At 35.9% G+C, this 21,264-nt stretch overlaps 1 protein-coding gene and 2 long non-coding RNA genes across 4 annotated transcripts; 1 reads left to right on the forward strand and 2 right to left on the reverse strand.

Moving 5' to 3' along the window:
* Window positions 1-1,578: 1,578 nt before the first annotated feature.
* LOC124887225 lies at window positions 1,579-13,313 on the reverse strand. 2 transcript variants are annotated; one of them, XR_007044554.1, is made up of 3 exons: window positions 13,114-13,313; window positions 12,860-13,011; window positions 1,579-1,625 (listed from the first exon to the last, which is right to left on the reverse strand). It is a non-coding gene; the product is annotated as an uncharacterized LOC124887225 (long non-coding RNA). The 2 variants fall into 2 exon arrangements; XR_007044555.1 differs by lacking the exon at window positions 1,579-1,625 and having other exon boundaries at window positions 12,751-13,011.
* Window positions 8,642-10,355, forward strand: LOC107841939. Its single transcript, XR_001665504.2, has 3 exons — window positions 8,642-8,853; window positions 9,726-9,799; window positions 10,140-10,355. It is a non-coding gene; the product is annotated as an uncharacterized LOC107841939 (long non-coding RNA).
* A 1,323-nt stretch (window positions 13,314-14,636) lies between the features above and the next one.
* On the reverse strand, window positions 14,637-17,575 carry LOC124887185 (putative late blight resistance protein homolog R1B-17). Its single transcript, XM_047396372.1, has 4 exons — window positions 17,134-17,575; window positions 15,834-16,063; window positions 14,901-15,115; window positions 14,637-14,817 (listed from the first exon to the last, which is right to left on the reverse strand). Exons 1-4 carry the CDS (start codon window positions 17,573-17,575, stop codon window positions 14,637-14,639), a joined length of 1,068 nt encoding a protein of 355 aa, XP_047252328.1.
* Window positions 17,576-21,264: the final 3,689 nt, after the last annotated feature.

Raw genomic sequence — 21,264 nt, forward strand, 5'->3', positions numbered from 1 at the left:
GTACTTGAGTTAGGGGACCTCTATGATCTAAATTCATGATCAAATAGATTCCCACACTAAATAATTGATTAACACACTAAATTTATATAGGATTTGAGGCTTTTGAAACATCCACACATAGAAATGATGGATTTTCATTCTAGTCCAAAATATGGGGTATTACAATACCTCCCCTTTTTGTACATTTGTCCTCAAATAATACTGACTGATATGAGAGAAAAGAAAACTTACTCAAATATATATAGCATGAATGATTGATCATGATTTCATGGCTGACATGACTGAAAACTGAGCATATCATACTGTACATGCATATCTGATGCATGGGTAACTGATTTATGAATGTAGGACTGAGTGTTCCGATAAACTGAGTTTCTCAAACTGAGAATGCATATCTGATGCTTAACTGATAGTTGAGTCTATGCATATCTGATGCATGATTATATGACTGACATGATACGTGAATGCATGACTAAAAGTACTGGTAAGCTGATCACACATATCTGATACGGGAATACATAACTGAATTGACTCATGAACATGCAACTGAACATGCAATGGTAAAGGTACTAAGATTGAACTAAAACATGAGAACATGACTGATTCTGCTATGTGACATATGGACTGAACATCATGAACTGAATTGAACCTCTGAATACTTGACTTATAACCGAGGTCTAACTTGAAGGTCAACTTATGAGTACCCTCTATTCTAGACTGAATTCGTTATGCAAGGAGAAATGGAAGGATCTAAAGCATGAGAGCGTGAAGAGAAAGTAGGGTATCTCCCTCTTGGGAATCTATGTCCCTCTAAGAATGCCTACCTTAAGAAGATACTGGGTAATGCATAGGGCATCTACGAACTAGATTATAACTAAACTTTGGGGGTCTGAAACTAATGCATGAGATAGACTGAACTTGCAACTACTAGGAGGTTCTACCTTGAAATAGTTACATTCTCTGAGATTTTGAATAGCATAAATAGATGCAAGGATGAGAAAATAAGCTATACAAATCTGGCTGCTCACTGGAACAACATGAATACTGAAAGAAGGGAAACTGTTCCTAAAATATCTCATAGCCTCCTACACATAGGTCTGGTGCATAACACACACATGTACAAGACTTTGCTAGATGCGGCTTTCAGACTTCCTAGGACTCTATTGAACCTTAGGCTCTGATACCAAGTTTGTAACACCCCGATTTTCTTAATCGAAATGCTACACAGTGCTCATGACCCTGAAGGACCACAAGCTAACCCATGACTGATATCTGTACCTATATACTGCATAATATATCATAAAATATGGAAACATGAACATGAAAGGCCATAAGGTTCGAACTGAATAAATATCTGCTAACAAAATGTCTTAAAAAGGTATAACAATACCAAAATAAGTCATAAATACTGAAAATAATGAGATCTAAATATCTAATCTGACATCTAGTCTGAAAGCCTCTAACTGAACTGAATAAGGATTTGAAGGAACATGTCTCCAACTAACTCCATCTAGCAACTGAATAGTGAATGTATGAATAATCGTATTGTCCTCAAATGAGAAGGATTCACTGTGAACTCTAAACACTGGAATGCTACTGCTGATCTGGAGCTCGTGCCTCTGAACCTATGGTGTAATGTAAGAGAAAGCACCACAACACAAATGTGTCAGTACGTCTGAATGTACTGATTATACGAGTGAGGAAGGCTAAATGCAAAGGGTTATATGCATGAACAATGCTAACTAATATGAATGTGAGAATACATACATGCATAAACAACTATAATGAACTCGTGATGATATTGACTACTGAGTCTGAATGCTGGCGACATGACTTTACTGTTACAGAGGTACTGTACTGATTATTTACTATTTCTGATAGTTTAAATTATGAAGAACTGGTTTGAATGATCGTATCTAACAGTCTTGAAACTGAATACTGATAACGTGAGCTATGACAATTGATATAGCTAATATAACTATAATGATCGAACTAATCGCTATAACTGATACTGAGCAACTATATCTAACAGTCTAAGTTTTGATGGAACTATCTGAGTTTCATTCTACTTGGAGTAACTAAATCTAAGCTCGGTCCTATCTAGCGGGTGATCATAAGTATAGTGAAAATAAGGATGATTTGACTTAGTATGAGATCAGTCCTATCTAGTGGGTGATCTTTAAATCTGATGATTCTGATACTGATTAATCATAGTTGAGATCAGTCCTAGCTAATGGGTGATCTTGAAGTCTATTTATCATGATAAGCATTGACTGTATCTAACAGTACTGAATCTGCCTACTAAGCTGAGTTGACTGTATCCAAATGCCCTGATTCTGTAACTGAAACTATGGGATGTGTTCATCTAACTGACATGCCCCAAGCTAAGATGACTGGGGTCTAATATCTGCCCTGACGGGAAGGGTGTCAGTACCGTGCCACCAGTAAAGACATCTACTGTGGAGTCAGTCCTAATCTAGTGGGTGAATTCTGGGATCAGTCCTATCCATATAAATGTGCTAATGGGTGACCCCTGAGCATGTCAGTCCTATCTAACGGGTGACATCTCATACGTACGCTGGCAACGTAGTTCTGGAACTTAGGGATTGCTTCTAGGGATCTCAGTCCAATTCTAGCGGGTGATCCCCATCCCTAGGTTTACTCAGTGCTTAATCCTAGTCCCATCTAAAAGACACTGAACTGAATAGCTGGGCTAAACTAAGTAACTTAACTTAACTAATTTGCTGAACTGATCCTGATTAACTAAACTAAAAATAATGGTATTGTTTAGCAGAGCTAAAACTGAGTTTACTGGATTCTGATGACGGATGGAGTATAATGAGTTCTGAGGATTGATTAAGAGTACTGAAGTTACTGAGATTGACTGTGAATACTGAAGTGACAGATTGAGTACTGAGATCACTGAGATTGCTGAACTACTGAGATTACTGAGATTTCTGAGTTTTCTTGAGTCACATGACTGACTGAATTCTATAGCTCATTGCTTAACTGAGTATCGTGATAACATGACATGGATCTAGGCACAACTATATTTTTTGGGTACAAGTACCCCCAGGACTCGATGGAAGGAAACTGACACACATGACTGACTTGATCATAAGTGTAGAGTCCATAATCCATAATATCATAAATAAGGGATTTCATACTAAGCATGGTTCTCAACAATCTATTTCATGGAAGGGAATTTCATACAACATGTATATAGTTGCATAGCTTTCAATATAATGCTCATTACATATTACAACCACAATCCATAATATCATAACTTGGGGAATTTCATGAAGTAGATGGGTATTCTATTTCTTGTACATAAGTGGGTTTTGCAAGTAAGCATAGCATAATTCCATAAGACTAGTTCATGAGTAATCCAACAGTGTTCACAAGACACATTATCAACATGGATAACATTGAATCATAGAGCCCTATCATGAATCCTTCCCTTAGTCACAATTTAGCTATAATGCATGATTTCTGGTCTCTTAGGTATTTTATCAAACACCTTACATGCACAACTTAGGAATAGGTGTAAATCATACAATTACTGATCATAAATAATCAAACCTACATGTTTTCAATTCATATGTTGTCATAGATTCATAATAACACATAAAGATTCTATCTTGGCATCATTCAACACATAAACATGATCAACAATCCATTCATAACATGAAAACCATAATATATAGTTTTAGAAAAGGGTTCTTGAACTTCATGGATGGAAGGAGTTCATGAATGAACACACGCATGCCTTCGAAAGAAAACCTTGATTATTTGCTGGAGAGTTCTTGGATTGGGAAACTTAATTCTTAATTATCTTGGAAAAAAGCTTGAATGCTTTTGAGAGATGAGTTTGATGGAAACCCTAATCTTATGGTTGAGAGTGTAAGAGGGGATTTTTAAGATGCTTAACTGAAGAAAAATAGGAAAAATTATGCCTCTTTAGGGTTATAAGTCGTGGAAGGTGATGGAAAAGACCAAAATACCCTTACAAAATAATTTCCCAGTTGCTGAAAAATCATAGCTGACGACCTTCGTGATAGGGAGTCACAATTGTGATAAGCTATCATGAATGTCGTCACTTAGGAGCTGGTTTCTGTCTAAGGCTGACGACCTTTGTGATAGGGCGTCACAAATGTGATAAGCTATTATGAATGTCGTCACCCTGTTTCCAGCCTGACATACTGGAGCAAAATAGGCATAACTCTTTGCTCCAATATCGGATTTAGGAGAAATTTGTATCGTTGGAAAGATAATTCAAAGATATTTAATTTTATATATAGTAAGTCACCTAGTTCATCATATACAACGAGTTATGGTCGATTGAAGTTGACCCAAGTTTTGACGCTCACTAAAACTTGAACGATAGGAAAGCTTTCAACTTGTACTTGAGTTAGGGAATCTGTATGATCTAAATTCATTCTCAAATAGATTTCCACACTAAATAGTTGATTAACACACTAAATTTATATAAGATTTGAGGCTTTTGAAACATCCACGCATATGAATGACAGATTTTCATTCTAGTCCAAAATGTGGGGTATTACAACTGAACTTTTGGAAATAGTAGATTGTTTCTTTGACTTCCAGCATACAACTGACTTCCTAATTTTTACAAAGTAACCATTCAATGACATCCTAGTTTGAGGACATGATGCCCAATCTGCATCACTGTAAGCACTCACCTAATCTCTTGATTCACTAGATAGTAACACACCCTGACCAAGTTGATTTTTAACTTATCTCACAACTTCGATTGCAACATTCATGTGAGAATTATTTTGTTCTTTTAGAAATTGACTTAGTTTCTGTACACTAAATGCAATATCAGGTCTAGTCATGGTTAAGTATAGTAACTTGCCAATCAGTCTTTGATGTAAACCTTGATCTATAGGAGGATCATCAGTAGGTTGTAGTTATTTGACATGATCATCAAATTGTTTTGAGGTCAGTTTGGCATTGTAGTCCATAGGAGTAACCACTGGTTTAGCTGCTCTCAATCCCAACTCTGATAGCAAATCTAGAGTGTACTTCCTCTGGTGCATTAGTATCCCTTTGCTTGACCTTGCAAATTCTATGCCAAGGAAGAACATTAACTTACCTAGATCCTTCATTTTAAAGCTTTGTTGTATCATAACTTTTGCATCTTCTATCAGTTTCAAGATATCACTAGTGATTAGCATATCATCAATATACACATGTACCAAAGTGATTCCTTCTTGTGTCCTTCTTATATATAGAGATGGATGACTTTGAATAAACTGAGACCTTAGTAAGATTTCTGATAGCTTTGTGTTCCATTGTCTAGGTGCTTGCTTTAAGTCATATAGGGATTTGGTCAGTCTGTATACTGAATTTTCCCCCAGGCAAATCCCTGTGGCAACTCGATGTATACTTTATTAGTGAGTTCACCATTTAGAAATGCATTGTAGACATCCATCTGATGAACAACCCAATTCTTCTTTGTGGCAGTAGCAAGAATAGTTATTGCTATTTTTATCTTCACAACTGGTGAGAAGCTTTCTTTGTAGTCAATCCCTTCTCTTTGTCCATAAGCCATTGCTACAAGTCTGGCTTTAAATCTTTCCACTTCACCTGAATCCTTATACTTCACCTTATATATCCATCTACAACCAATGGCATTTTTACCTTTAGGAAAGGGAACAACCTCCCAAGTGTGGTTAGAATTTAAGGCCTCTATTTCAGTCTTCATTGCATCTATCCATCTAGGATCTTTGCAGGCCTTAGAGTAGCTTATAAGCTTAGTAACAGATGATGTTTTCACCATAAAACTCTTATAGACTGAGATAGTTTATCATATGACACATGATTAGCAAAAGCATAAGGTACCTTCTTTGTATTCTTAGAGATAAAAGTCATTCATCCATGCTGGTGACTTCCTTTCTCCAGTTGATTTCCTTTGATCTTAAGCTGCAGATGGTTGAGTTGAAGGCTGTGTAGTATTAGGAACCCTTTGTAGTTGCTGTTCTTTCTTAGTAACCTCTTGATGTATGCTTGATCTTCTTTGATATACCTTGGTTATGGTCTGTCTAGTAGTAGGTTCATAAGGATGTAGGTGCTCTAGCTTGTTCACAATTTTAGGAGCCTCTTAAGATGAGACATTCATAGGAGCCTATAAAGGTGTCATAACATTACTTGCTGCTGGAAATTGATCTTCCAATGGAAACAGATGATAGGGAATCTGATCATCAGCTGCTTCAAGCTTAAAAGGAAACACATCTTCCTTAGAAGACACATCCCTGCTAATAAAGAAAACATTAGTAGTTATGTCATATAAGACATATCCCTTCTTGGTACAAGAATATCCCATCAACACAACTGCTTTTGATCTTGGCATGAGCTTGTAAGACTTATTTAGCACCTTATCATAATAGAGATAAACTATTGCTCTTACGTTCTCACAAGATGGTTTAGTACCATACAACTTCTCATATGGAGTATAATAATCAATACTTGAACTAGGTAACCTGTTTATAAGGTAAACAACAGCTAAAACACAATATCCCTAAAACTTAATAGATATTGTTGCTTGAAACCTCAAAGCTCTTGTGACCTCCAGGATGTGTTTGTACTTTCTTTCAGCCACACCATTCTATTGAGGTGAATAAGAACATGAGGTGTGATGTACAATACCCTTTGTTGCAAATAAACTACTGTATAATGAGTCCATAAACTCAGTTCTATTGTTAGTTCTAATTACTTTCACAGTTTTGCCAAACTGTGTCTTAACATACTCAAGAAATTATTGTATCTGCACATACACATCTGACTTGAGTTTCAATAAGAACAACCAAGTAAATCTTGAACAATCATCAACCACTGCTAAGAAAAATCTGTTACCATTCATAGTTGGAATTCTATAAGGTCCCATAGGTCCATATGTATTAGATCAAAACAACATGCAGTTCGAGTATTACTTGTAGGAAAAGGAAGTCTGGTTTGTTTGGCACAAGGACAGACAATACATTTCTTTACTCTATCTTATACTACATGAAACTTATTAGGTAGCAACTTTAAAAGTATATTAGAGGAGGCATGTCCTAATCTTCTATGCCACAGATCAACCTCAGCTTGGGTTTTACTCTCATCAGCTTTAGTAGAGACTTTTGTTGCTGCTTAAACCTTCCTTTCTTGAGTATTAACTTAGAGATATAGACCTCCATCAAGCTTACCAATCCCCCTCACCTTTCTAGTGCAAAGATCTTGGAAAATACAAAAATTAGGGAAGAAATTCACTGAACATTTCCATTCCTTGGTCAGTTGTGCTACTGAAAGCAAGCTGCATGTAAACTAAGGAATATGATACACATTTGCTATACTATTTTCAGCAGACACACAACTATATCCCACATGTGTAACTTCAGTCAGATTACCATTAGGTAAATACGTCCTTCTTGTCTTATCTAGTTTTGTTATAGACTCATCCACTAGTAAATTCAACTTTCCAACTATGTGATTTGTGGCACTAGTGTCAATTATCCAATTTATTGACTCATATGAAGCTAAAAATACACTAATACCTACATTGCAACATTTGTTGTCTCAGTAGAAGTGCTAGCACCATTATTTTTGTTGATTATCTTCAGGATTTGATCATATTGTTCCTTAGTAAAGGCTGTTGTTCCCATCTGACCTAGATGATCTAACTACATTTTAGACTCTTCTTGATGGCATCCATTATTGAACCAGTTACTTTGGACAGACCTTAAATGAGAACCTTGCCTTGTAGTTATTTATGTAGTATTTTGTGAATCAGTAGTCTCCTTATATGCTGCATTAGCTCATTTAGACCTAAACCTCTTTTTGAAATTTTGATCTTGAGGATATCCAACTAAATTTCAAAAGTTTTCCTTAGTATGACCTTTTAGCTTACAGAAGTCACACTGCAGGTTGTAGTTCTTCTTGAATTTCCGTGTCCCATTTCTTGTAAACATGGCTAAGTTAAGACTGAGAAAACCCGAATATGTAATTGGGTACTTTATTCAATATCTAGATCGACTAAGGTAGCTATTTTTAATCCAGCTAACCTGGCTCTGATACCATGAAATTATTCTAATATTAGTGTTTTAACTCTTAACAATGAGTTATGCACTGAATAACAGAAGAAGAAGAAGAAGAAGAAGAAGGACAGAGTAAGTAGAACAGAATAGAAGAAGTTTTTTTAAGAGTAGAATCAAAGATCTTATGTATTCAACTTGTTTTTGCTAATAGTACATAGTCAGTTATTTATAGGAGAATTAACTAACACTCTAACTACATCAACAACTATCCGTTAACAAGAGTAACTAACTGTTTCAAGGAAACAGTTATAATAGATTTTTCAATTTTCCTGTACATAGCATATTCTTCTAGACTCTTCTAGCTTGTGATTTTTCCTTTGTCTTTAACATATTCAACAACGTGTGAAGCTTATTAGTAAGGTAAAATGGAAAGTTTTATCCCATATCCCTACTTCTTTATATATTGTGAGATTTTGTGTATGCTTATTGGTTTGGCTATGCATGTGGATGTATGTTGTTGTATTTGGAGAAATATATGATATTATGATGATTCCCGATTTGAGTCCAGACAAATAAGTTATACTATGATGATACCCAGTTCGATTTTGAAGGAATGTGTGATATTATAATAATGCCCGATTCGAGTTCGGAGGAATGTGTGATATTATGATGATGCTTGATGAATTTGGAGAAATATGTGATACTATGATAATGCCTGGTTTGAGTCCAGAGGAATGTGTGATATTATGATGTTGCCCGATGAATCCAGAGGAATATGTTGATATTTTGATGACGTCCGACGAATCCAGAAGAGGTAAGAACATTATGATTCCATGTGGAGAAAATTTACTTATATGCATTGATATTTGTAAGGTTAGGCTGTGTGGGGCCAACCGCCTATGTGCTTGAATTATGAGGTCACTCTTGGTAAATTGTTATTCATTTCTTGTTCCAAATCTCTATATAAGAGGTGTGACCCTTGTTGATGCTAAATTAGCTACTAGAGAAAATTTGTGCCTAATATAGAGTTAAGGATTAGCGTTATGTGTAAACTTGCATACAAATTCAAGGGCTAACCTAATATATATACTTGACTTGAGTAAGAGGTTATATTATAAAATTTTTCCTAGTAAGGTTGCTTATGTGGTAACTATCTACTACTATATATATGATTTTTATTTGGAACCTAGAAACCTAGTAAACTAATTGGTGGACTTTACTTGATTAAAATATGAAAACTAGTCCTTAAGGTTGTAACATGCTTAGTGATGATGAATCTAATATTGCGTGATGGTTAGTTATATTATCTCTTAACATGTGAAGTTTAGATGATTTAGTTGATAACTTATGTCATGATGATGCTAGTTAAAGAATGACCTTATGATAGTTGAATAACCTATACTATGGGTGGCTTGTAGTTTTTCTCCAATTTGATGACTAGTGATTTTAAGGCTTGCAATCTTTTTTACTTTTGAAAAAATAAGTTTAATTAGTATGGACTTTCCGGTATTTATCAATGAATTATAGAATTAATAATTACATGCCTATGCTATGACAGTGTTGCTTTCTGTATGTTGAATTACGGTATGGGTATTTGGAAGTGGATTTCGGTAATGAATCATGGTAGGGTTGTGCTACCCACAATTTTTGTTAAATTGATAGTTGTATTCTTTGGTGTACTCTCAGGTGGTATGGAACGCCGTGATGAGTTCTTTTTTGTGCTCTCTTTCATGTACTTTCCGGCTGTATGGGACGTCGTGGTAAGTTCTTGTGTGTATGTTCTAAAGATGGTTGATGATGATTATGACAATTAGATGTTTTTCTATTTTGTATATGGCTTTACGCTTTTGAAATGATACTCAGTTGTTATGGTGATTATGGAGTATATTGAAATAATATGTCATGTTCTTGCTTTAGTAGTATAGATGTTGTTACAGTGGTGTTAAAGCAGACTTAGGTCCAATCCTACCCCTTGACTTTAAAATCACTGTCTTACTTTATATCGTCTTTACATTATATTTGAGCTCAGTCGGCCAATAATGCCTACTAAGTACCCATGTTTTGGTACTCATACTACACTTCTGTACCCTTTTGGTGCAGACCCAGGTTCTAATTGCTGCCGTTGAGCTAGTTTGTGCGAGTTGACTATTCGGAGATAGGGTGAGCTCTTGGAGATCGAGTTACTCTCTTTCCTCTCTATCCTTATTTGTCTTTTTCTTTCAAGACAAATGTATGAGATTATTTAAGATATTTTAGATTCTGGGATTGTAAATTCCTCTTGTCAAGTTTATAAGCTTTTGTATTAATACTATCAGGTCGTGGGATTTGTGTTTGAATATCGGTTGTCCTTAGTTGTGAAATGTTGTTGTTATATATTGTGTTCATATATACAGTTCATGTTGGATGTTCTTATCAAGGTAACCCATTGCCATAGCTCCGGGTTACGGTATTGGCGTACCTACCAGTGGAATGTGGTAGGTGCCATCATGACTCCAGACGGGGCCGTGACAGTTCTAGGAGCAGAGAAATTGTGATCTATACCATTTATGGAATAAAATTCTAAAAATTTTGCATTTTCAAATTCTGTACCATGATCAGATCTCATGGAAAGTAGGGAAGTGCCTAGCTTCTTTTCCATTTTCTTAATGAATATAGAGAAGACATCAAAAGAATCTTATTTGGAAGCTAAAACGAGTGTCCAGGTAAACCTGGAATAATGATCAACAATTACGAAGGCATACCTTTTTCCCCTCTGCTTTGAATTCTCATTGGTCCACAAAGATCCATATGGACTAGGTCAAGACACTTGACAATACTAACTTGGCTCTTTGATTTGAATGAGGATCTTACCTGCTCCCCCCTTACTTAAGCACTGCAAACCTCCTTATCTTTGAACTTGGTTTTGGTTAAGCCCAGCACCATGTCTTTGGATGAGAGTTTGTTTAATTGTTTTAGACTTGAATGTCCAAGTCTTTTATGTCATAGGAGGCGATCATTTTCTATTGTGCTCAAACAAGTTAGCCTTGTTGTGGGCATGTTTATTATTTCATCTTTGTACATATTTTTGTGTATTCTTGCAGTAAGTACCACCTCCTTGGTATCTGCCCTTTTGACTTCAACACCTACAGAAGTAAAAATAATTGTGTTACCTTTATCACAGAGTTGTGATATACTGAGAAGATTTTAATTCAGTCCTTCCACAAGGTAGACATTTTCTAGTGCTTTTGATTTAGAGTTCCCAATCTTCCCAACTCCTGTAATGGTTCCCCTTTTTACATCACCAAAGGACACTTCCCCTTCACTTATTTTGGAGAGTGAAAGGAACTTTTTCTTATCACCAGTCATGTGTCTTGATCAAGCACTATCCAAGTACCAGTGCTTCTTGCTTCCTTTCACTTTTTCCTGCAAAAAATTAGGGGTTACATTTTGGAACCTAGACAAGCTTGGGTCCTTTCTTATGAGAAAAATGGTGGATCAGATTTCTTCTAGCCCATCGAGGCAACAGGTTGTGCGACTTGATCCTCTAACCAGATATGTTATTTATTTTATATTTCTGGATATTCATATAGTCAGATCTCATAGCCAGCATTGTACTCCTAGATCTTCTTTCAGCAGCAATTGGACATTCAGTAGTAGGATGATCGTAGTTGCCACATATATAGCATAGATCCTTAGTAACACTGTGGCTCTTATGAAAACCTAATCAGTCTTTTTATTTTGAGTTTTTACACCCAATTAATCAACAATTCTTGAAGAATCTGTCCATCTGGTATCCTTCTCAAGATCAAGTTTCAGTTTTGAAATACCTTGACTTAACCTTTCTACCTTGTTCTTTTCATTGTTGCATTCTTGTTTGACCCTAATAAACTCAGCCTCAATTTTCTCTTGTACAACATTTTTCATTCTTTTTCCTTTTTCATAAAAGGGTTAGTTTTAAGATTTTGGATTTTAGAATCAGATTTGAAGAACCAAGTTGGATGACTTGTTCCGTGAGAGTGCTGTTTTCTTTTTCAACAATGTTTATGCAAGTTTCCATATCAATTAGATCACACTTAAGACTTGCAAGACTGTTGAGTAACTCATCCCTATAGAAGTTACTCCCCCCTGAACTATACCAAATTTGCTATGATATACTTTAATTTCACAGGGGTCTTATTACCCCCGAACTCAATTTTAGCGTATTTTTATCATACTTTTTAGCAGAAATGCATGGTAAGACTACATCCAATAATTCTTATGGTCTGACCCTTCCTCGAATCCTCGGACATAGAGGAAGCTTTAGTGCACCGGGCTTACCCTAAAATGAAAGAAAAACAAATCTTGCTACATTATTACAATTTAGAGAAATCACATCTCCTTGGAAGCCACACATTGCTTGAAACTGGTAATTTAGTGGTAGTTTGAGATAGATGAACCGAACTGAAATCCCAGAAAGGGTGAGTAGAAGTTCGAAGAGTCACATTATTCTAATGCAGATTTAGAGCTTGTTCAACCGAACACATTATTCATGTGAACAGACACAAACATATGAAAATCATATAAAAATGTGACAAACTTTCTAAATCCATTGACTCTAAATTATGGATCGTCTCTACTAAAGCATTTTGAGAGAATCATATGCGGATATATGAGATGTAATCGACTTAAGTACTTTCTCTTCGACTTAGAAAAATACTTTTAATAAAGGATTCTAATCCAACCTTCTTACCTATTATGGGAAAGTTCTGTGAACATTAAGAAAAGGAACACATGCATTTAGTTTCAAAAGCAATTTTTAGGAGTTTATGCTATCTGATAAATAATATTGATGAACTCGTCACCTGGTTAACGCATCCTGCCTCATCTTTTCCCTAATTACGTGAGACACGATATTAATGTTAACTCATAATCAACACCACCACCATCACCGTCATCCTCATCGTCGTTGTCGTCTCATCATCCTCATCCTCATCCTCATCGTCTGCATCTTCTCCTGCACGAAGTCACAGAAGTGATGCATATTGGAATATTTCCTTGTAATACTCACTAAGTATAAAAATATAAGTAGATATGGGAAGTTCATGTAATGTTATACCGAACATGCACTGGTTCCATTCTAAGGTTTTCCTGGTCTTGTTGAATTTGTGCAGTAGAAGCCTCGAGCGCGGTCTTACAGCCTTCTAACTCAATCAGATGTAGTGTGTTGATATCTGCAAACTCAATGGGTATCTCTTCCAAATTATAGCAATCACTAATCATGAGGCGCTCAAGGAAAGAAAAATTGTCATCTGTGGCTTTCTAGTACCCCAACAATTGGATGTCATTCTTTGCCACAACAAGCAGATGAACAAGAATGTTGAGAGGTCCAGATTCCCAAAAATTTTCATAGTCATTCTTATTTCCACCGATTCCTAATTTAATTTTTTAACATTCTGAATCCAAGAAATAACCTCTTTCATGCATCAACATAGAGACAAGTAAGAAATAGTTTGTCAACAGATATGCTTGGGCGATTTGGCATACCAAATTTGTCCAGTTTGAGATGCCTTAATTGGATCAGTCCCCAAATTTTCTCTGGAAAGAGAACTATACTCGTGCCACAAAAAATAAAACGCGTGTTCTTGGAACTTCGATCATATGTTGAGGGAACTTATGCCTTTTCGTTAAATTCTTCTATCGAATAAATAGATCATAGGAATGAATGAAACAACACGAGCTACTCTATTACTTCTCTCGAATATCATTGAGTTGATCCCAAAGAATATACCGTCAAACATACACAATATAAATTGCTCCGTGAAGGAGAAAAAGTACACAACAACAAGAATTAACAACCTGTAAGACATTACAACATAAATTTATTAAATCAAACTCCCCATATTGAATAGAAACCGATTTGAATGCTCTTGTTGCTCGTCCTCTCCTTGTATTATTTTTTCCAAAAGCTTCTCTAAGAATCCACGATACTTGAGAAGAACTTAAGCTTTCTCACTCTTGAATATTACTATAACAAAGCAACATAAATTAGAAATATAAAATCTCCCATTTACAATCAAATCTACTCCAACTCCAAAAAGTTTTAGTTTTCATGGCCAAATTTATTAGATTCAAAAGCTAATATCGTAAAACTATCTCCTGACTATCATTTACTATTTCTTAACTTGTGTGTCAAGTCAATAGTGGACAACTATTGATAGACGGAGTAACAATCAGACCAAATGTGCCACATTTAAGAGGCCATTTTGAACTACCCTCAAATATAAGGGATATTCTTGTTAATTTCTCTTATATTTTAAGTAGGATTTTAACCAAATTTTATCAAAGTTACTTTTGTGAAAGAATATGGGGCAAAGATAAATTACTTTTGTCTATGATTTGACTTGTAGAAATGAGAAACTGGGTGTGAAAATATCAATACTATATAGATCGGAGATATGAACATCCACAGGGTTGTTTTCGAGGTCTTCTTGTTATTTTTGAATTCGTGCTGCAGATTTCCCAAGTTCGGGGAGACACCATTTTAACTGAATCAGTTGTAGTGAGTGGATATCTGCAAACTTAATGGGTATTTCTTTCAAATATCTGCAATCTTTAAGAACAAGGCGCTCAGGAAAATTGTCATGCTTTCCAGTACTTGAGAAAACTATATTCATTTAACAAAAGTTTCAATCGAGTAAATCCCCTAACATGCCATTCTTCACAATCACAAGCATAATCCATCAGCATCAGCACCTCAAGGTTAGAAAAGTTCTTTTCAACTTTAACTTCTTGAGCGTTGCTGGAAAAGCTTCTACACTTGCTGGCAAAAAGTGAAAGCAATGTATAAAACTCAATGTTTCAAGTTGATGTAGATGGACAAGATTGTTGAAAAGTCCAGAGTACCGAGAACATCCATAGTCATTCTCATCTTGTCTGATTCCTAATTTTTTGACGTTTTGAATCTCCACAATTACCTCCTTCATGCAACAACGGTCAGACAAGTAAGAAATAGTTTGTAAGTTTGAAAAATCCAAGTGTCTCCCTTTGTCAACAGATCCACTTGGGCAATCTGGCAAATAACATGTGGACAGTTTGAGATGCCTTAATTGCATTAGTCCCTAAATTTGCACTGGACAAGTTACAAATGAACCTTTAACAATGAATATCTGCAGATTCCATAACCTGCAAATTTCTGGAGGTATGTAAAAATCCCCATGGCAGAGCAATTATAGGTACCTCAGCCAGATGAGGCTTAGTATCTGTAGAGGGAAATTATCAATCTCTATGTGTCTCAACTCAAGACTTTGAGTTATTTGAAAATAATAAGCTCTGATTTGAGAACAGACATTGAATCATAAAGACCAAAAGAGAAAATAGAACGGGTTCATTTCAAAAGATCGTTGTTGTCATGATCTCTCAACTGCCGATGTACAGGGGTAAGAAGAGTCCTATAAAGACCCAAGGGACAATAATACATTCCATCACCAATCACGTGCTTAAAGTGCTGCATTTTATGCATACTGAGATATCAATATCCTGAATCTGATACTTCAAGAACAATGTCGTTCATGCTAAAAACGTTTCCCCTTTGAACTTCTCTCAAGCACAGGTCATATATTAGATCATGAACCTTACATGATCTAATTTTTGTTCCATCTAGACTTTTCTTGCAGACGATAACTAGACATCTATGGACAAGCTCTTGCAAACACTTCTCAGCCTCTCCTTCCAAATCATTTTCCAAATTCAGGAACCCTCAACCATCCATGATCTCATCAATTTCTTCACTCGAATCTCACTATCTACTGGAAAAATCTCAAAATGCAGAAGACATACTTTTAGATCGATAGTCAAGTGATTGTAACTCAACCCAAGCACACGTGAACATTGTTTGTCAGGATCATTAGTGACAAATAACTTGACATCTTTAGCAACATTTTCCCAGTCTTCTATCGTCCTTTTAGATTTGAGAAGTCCAGCAACCACGACAATAGTTAGTGGTAACCCGCGACATTCATCTGCGATTTTCTTTTCAACAGTCTCGAACTTATATGGTAATGCTTTACCTAAAAATTGTTGGGTATGATGTAGTTTTGATGATTGAAAAACTGAGAAAGTAATATGAAACATTTCAGTCAAGCTGGTTCATAGACACACTGTCTCATGTAGCTGAAACTTGTAGCAAAATCATCGATTAAAGACAAGTGTGGAAAAATTAAGGAAGGACCAGATGGGTGATTAATTCAGATAAACTCAAGAAAATAAACATATGTTGATTTAAAGAGTTGGAGTTTGACTACAACACTAAGGAGACAAGAGTTGGAATTGAAGAAGGAGTCTCACTTGAAGTAGAACTCTATGCAATGAGAGTTCTAATTAAAGGAGGAGTTTGAAATAAAAAATGACTCTTTGGAGAGCTATGCTTAAATAGAAGATGTATCATTCACAGTAATTTGTGCACTTAGAGAGAGAAAAGGCTGAACATGATCAAATTGAGAAAGTTCGTAATTGAAAGAATTCTGACTGAAGATTCAAGTGCTGCCAGCACAAAGGAACAAATTGATGAACCTGTTTCACAGGATTAAGCTTTACAGTTCATGAGTCAGTTTAAATGTATTATTCTTATTGAGTTCTAATTTATTGCTTTTCTAGATTGATTATTTAGGAACAATACTGAGCTTAGTTAACTTCAAGTTTGGGATAACTCGAAGTAGGTTCAACAGTCAAGGGTGATTGTTGAGTTATAGGAATTAGAGTTTATAATTTAGTTATTGAGATATAGGAATTAGAGTTTATAATTCCTAGTTGTTGGTTACAAGAGTTTTGTAATCAGTCGTTGTTAAGGCTCAGAGTTATTTAGTGAAGTTGGGGTTAAATCCCGTAGAGGTACAGGTCATGGTTTTTTACACCATTTTTGAGCCGGGTGTTTTCCACGTAAAAATCATTGTGTTCTTTACTTCCTATTTTACTGTTTTCGTCGAACACGTAAGGTAACCCATTATATCCATAGGAAACTCTTGCGTTAAAGTCATTGATCAGTAGGGCACGTACTCTAACAAAAATGTTGCAATTTTGAAAAGACTGCAACTCTCATCTTGATCCATGAAACTCATCCGCAAAGAAAGATTCTCTATACCATCATAACAAGCAACTTCATCGTTATGAGTAGTCAACAATATTTGATTCCCTGCATTTTCTTCAGTTGGAAAGCATCGTCTCACGCCATCTTTACAACTCCAGATATCATCCAAGACAATTAAGTAACTCTTTCTCTTTAAACTTTTCTGTAGCATGTCTACTAGCTCTACTTCACCTTTCATCTTAACCGTGTCATCCATTTTGATCGTCGATTGCAGAAGGCTTAGGAAAATTTTCTTTATGTTGTGTTGTTGAGATACAGTAGCCTTGGAACGAACATCAAAATGGCATAGCATTGATCCATAAATGTAAACTTCTTTTGCTAAGGTTGTTTTACCTATGCCTCCCATCCCGACAATTGGGATGACTTTGGGTTCACCAGAGTAGCTTTTAGTCAGATCTTCTAACAAGTGTTCCTTTTGATCATCACGTCCAACCATATTATTGTTGACATTCAAAATATCATTTGTTGAACTTGAAAAATCATGAACCAATGATTCCTTTGATACTTGTTTTCCTTTATCTTGGATCTTTGTCGACTATTTCTAGATATGGTTCATGTCCTCTGCTACTTGTTGCAGGCTTTGATGAAACCTTCGACGCGTTTTTCTTTCTGGCTTTTATTTTCTCCTAGTACAATTTCTGTTAGTCTTAGTTGAATTGTATATTTAACAACACTTTCAACTTCTTTTACCTCTACTTCAAAATCCATCATTTCTCCAAAACCATTGTTTTTCTCAAAGTTCTTGACAAATACTTCCAGGGAACTAACTTTTTCAAGAAGAGCGCAAAGTTCTTCTCTGTAATCACAGATTAGAGAATGGATCGGCGAATTGGATGTCAAAAGCGATTCTATTGTTCTTATAAGAGAAGCCATACTTTCATAAGCCATATCTACTGTATTCTCATTTCTTTCCTTTGCGGTTATTATAAAAGCAGAAGAAAGAGTAAAAGAAAGTATATTTCTTTGATGAGACTGCAGTACAATTTATATACAGCTGAAATAATAGCGTAAACTAACTGCTAGAATGCAAGAAAATATAACTACATCTAATGCAACTAATGCCTAAATATGTTGAACAAGTCTAATCCTAATCAAACTATATCTGTAGTACTCAGTAAAACAATTTTACAACACTGTTAAATCACTAATGCTAATGCACTACTACGCCCCCCTCAAGTTAGGTGTGAAGAAATAACACGTAACTTGGGAAGCATTAACTGGAAATCTGGCTTGGATAATAGTTTGGTAAGTGGACCTGCTAGTTTATCAGCAGAGTGTATGTGCCTTATTTGGACCAGTCCATTATGGACATGGTTACAAACAAAGTGAAGATCAACCTTAATGTGCTTCATTTTGGTATGATGTATTGGATTCTCAGCAATGTATGTAACTCCAAGGTTATCACAAAGTATTATAGGTGTGGCAGGTGGTGACACGTAAAGATCTTTGAGCAAGTTAGTTCATTTCAGCCAAGGCAGAAGCAACTGCATAATATTCAGCCTCTAGAGACTGTAGGTTGCTTATGAGAACTCCAGGAGATGGGCGTTGTGCCCTGATAAACAATGTATCTTGAGATAGAGAGGCGATCATTAATTTCGCCTGCCTTATTAGCATCAGCATAGGCATAGAGATCAGTTAAATTCTGTGGGGAAATATGAATCCCATACTGGTATGTTTCTTTAAGGTAGTGGAGGACACACTTAACTACCTTCCAGTAAAGTATAGAAGGAGAGATGTTGAACTGCGTAAGCTTGTTGACAAAGTATGTGATGTCAGGTCAGGTAAATGAAAGATACTGAAGCTTACCGAGCATACTTCCATATTCTTTTCCATCAGTTTTAGGTGCTCCATCATCAACTAGTAGGGTCTCAGACATGCTCATAGGTGACTGAATACCTTTGCAGTATTGCATCTGAGTGTCATGTAGAATCTCCTATATATACTTGGATTGACTGAGCAACAATCCATCAGCATCCCTGTGTACTTCAACACCCAAGAAGTAGTGTAATAAACCAAGGTACTTGAGAGAAATTTTTTTTGAAAGAGAGGTAACAATATGTTGAATGAGTATTTTATCACTGCCTGTGATTATGAGGTCATCCACATAGATCAGAATATAAATAGTGACCCACATATTATGCAGAAGAAAGAGAGAATTATCACACTCAGACATCTTAAACCCCATTCGAATCAAAGAACTAGTCAATTCATCATACCAGACCTTAGGAGCTTGCCGGAGCCCGTAAATTACCTTTTTGAGATGGAAGACATAGTTGGGATGATTCTTGTCTTCATAGCCAGGAGGTTGAGATATATACACATCTTCTTGAATCTTTCCCTGAAGAAAAGCATTATTGACATCTATTTGATGTAGCGACCAATTTATTTGTACAACAATTGTGAGTACTGTTCGAATTGTAGTTGGTTTAACCACCGGACTTAATGTCTTGTGAAAATCAACTCCGGGCCTTTGGGTGAACCCTTTTGCAACTAAACGTGCTTTGTACCTATCAATGGAGCCATTAGATTTAGTTTTAATTCGAAACAACCACTTATAAGGGACAATATTTTGGGCATGGTCTGGTGGAACCGAGTCCCAAGTATGGTTCTTCATTAATACATCAAATTCAGCCTTCATAGCATCTCTCCAACACGGAAATTTTTGTGCTTGCTTATGGGTTATAGGAATAGAGGGTGTAGGCTGGTTCATTTGGGCAGTGTAGTCAATAATTTTTCATTACTTGATGATGTTATTTTGTGATCTTGTTACCACACTGTGTTGTTCTTTAGGTGGAATGTTTACAATAGGTTCAGATAGGGGAGGTAAACTGAGAGATGGGGTTGGCTGTATTGATGATAAGTGCGGTCAAGGTTAGTAGAGGCGGGTAATTGGTGGGCGGCAGTTCTTGGAGATAGGAAAAGTAGAGGGAACTGGGGGTTGGCTTTGGAAAACAAAATGGGGTTGAAGGTTATTAGCAGGATATTGCGTATACCTATCAGAAAAATATGTTAAGGAAGTAGAGGGGATATTACCTGGTTCCTGAGTTATGGAATGATCTGTCTTTGGGTAGTTTTCCTGTATGGCACGAATTGAGCAGACATCTTGACGTGTGTCTCGCATGAGTGGAATAGTAGGGGGAAATTGGGTAGCAATAGAATTAAGCATATTTTCTCTATAATTGAAAAGGTTAGAATTATTGGGAGAAGAAACTTTTTACCATTGTAAAGAAGAAAATTTCTGGTTCAATGGAGAAAATATACTTTCAAATGGAAAAACATCTTCAAAAAATTTTACATCCTAAGAGAGAAATTTTTGGGAACTGGTGGGGTCAAAACACTGATGGGAATGATGAGTGATGGAGAATCCAAGATAGACACAAGGTTGGGAGTATGGTTGTAACTTATTTTGGGCATATGGTCGAAGCCATGGGTAGCACAAACAACCAAATATACGAAGAGATTCATACACTGGTTTGTATTAAAAAAAATTCAAATGGTGACTTGTTATTAAGTGCGCTAGTGGGTAGGTGGTTGATGAGATATGTGGCATGATGGCAAGAAAATGACCAAAAATCAGATGGTAAATCAGCTTGATGAAGTAGTGTTTTAGCTGTCTCAACTAGGTGACGATGACGTCTTTCGGCCATGGAAACCCGTTGAGGTGTGTATGGTGGAGAAACAAGGTGTCGTATGCCATTGGAGTGGATGTACGGGTCTAATATTTGATATTCATTTCCTCCATCAGTATATAGGGTAAGTATTTTTTTATCAAAATGTTTTTCAAGAACAGGATGTAGGTTTTGAAAAATTTGTTGAACTTTATTTTTATTTTTCATTGTGTATAACCAGATGTATTTGCTATACTGATCAACAAAAATACAATAATAACTTTTTTTATCAATTGAGAGCATGGGAGATGGCCCCCACAGATCGCTGTAAAGTGTTTCTAATGGAGATTTACTGGACAATTTGTTTGAATAAAATGGAAATCTGTGGGCATTATTATAGCAACAAGAATTACAATAAGTAAATTTATCTTTCAAAGAATAAAAAATACTGAAATTATTGATAATGCAAAATAAAACTCAAGAATGAGGGTGACTCAATCTTCGATGCCACAGATGT

This window comes from Capsicum annuum, chromosome 9 (assembly GCF_002878395.1).
Source record: "Capsicum annuum cultivar UCD-10X-F1 chromosome 9, UCD10Xv1.1, whole genome shotgun sequence".
NCBI classification, from domain to species: domain Eukaryota; kingdom Viridiplantae; phylum Streptophyta; class Magnoliopsida; order Solanales; family Solanaceae; genus Capsicum; species Capsicum annuum.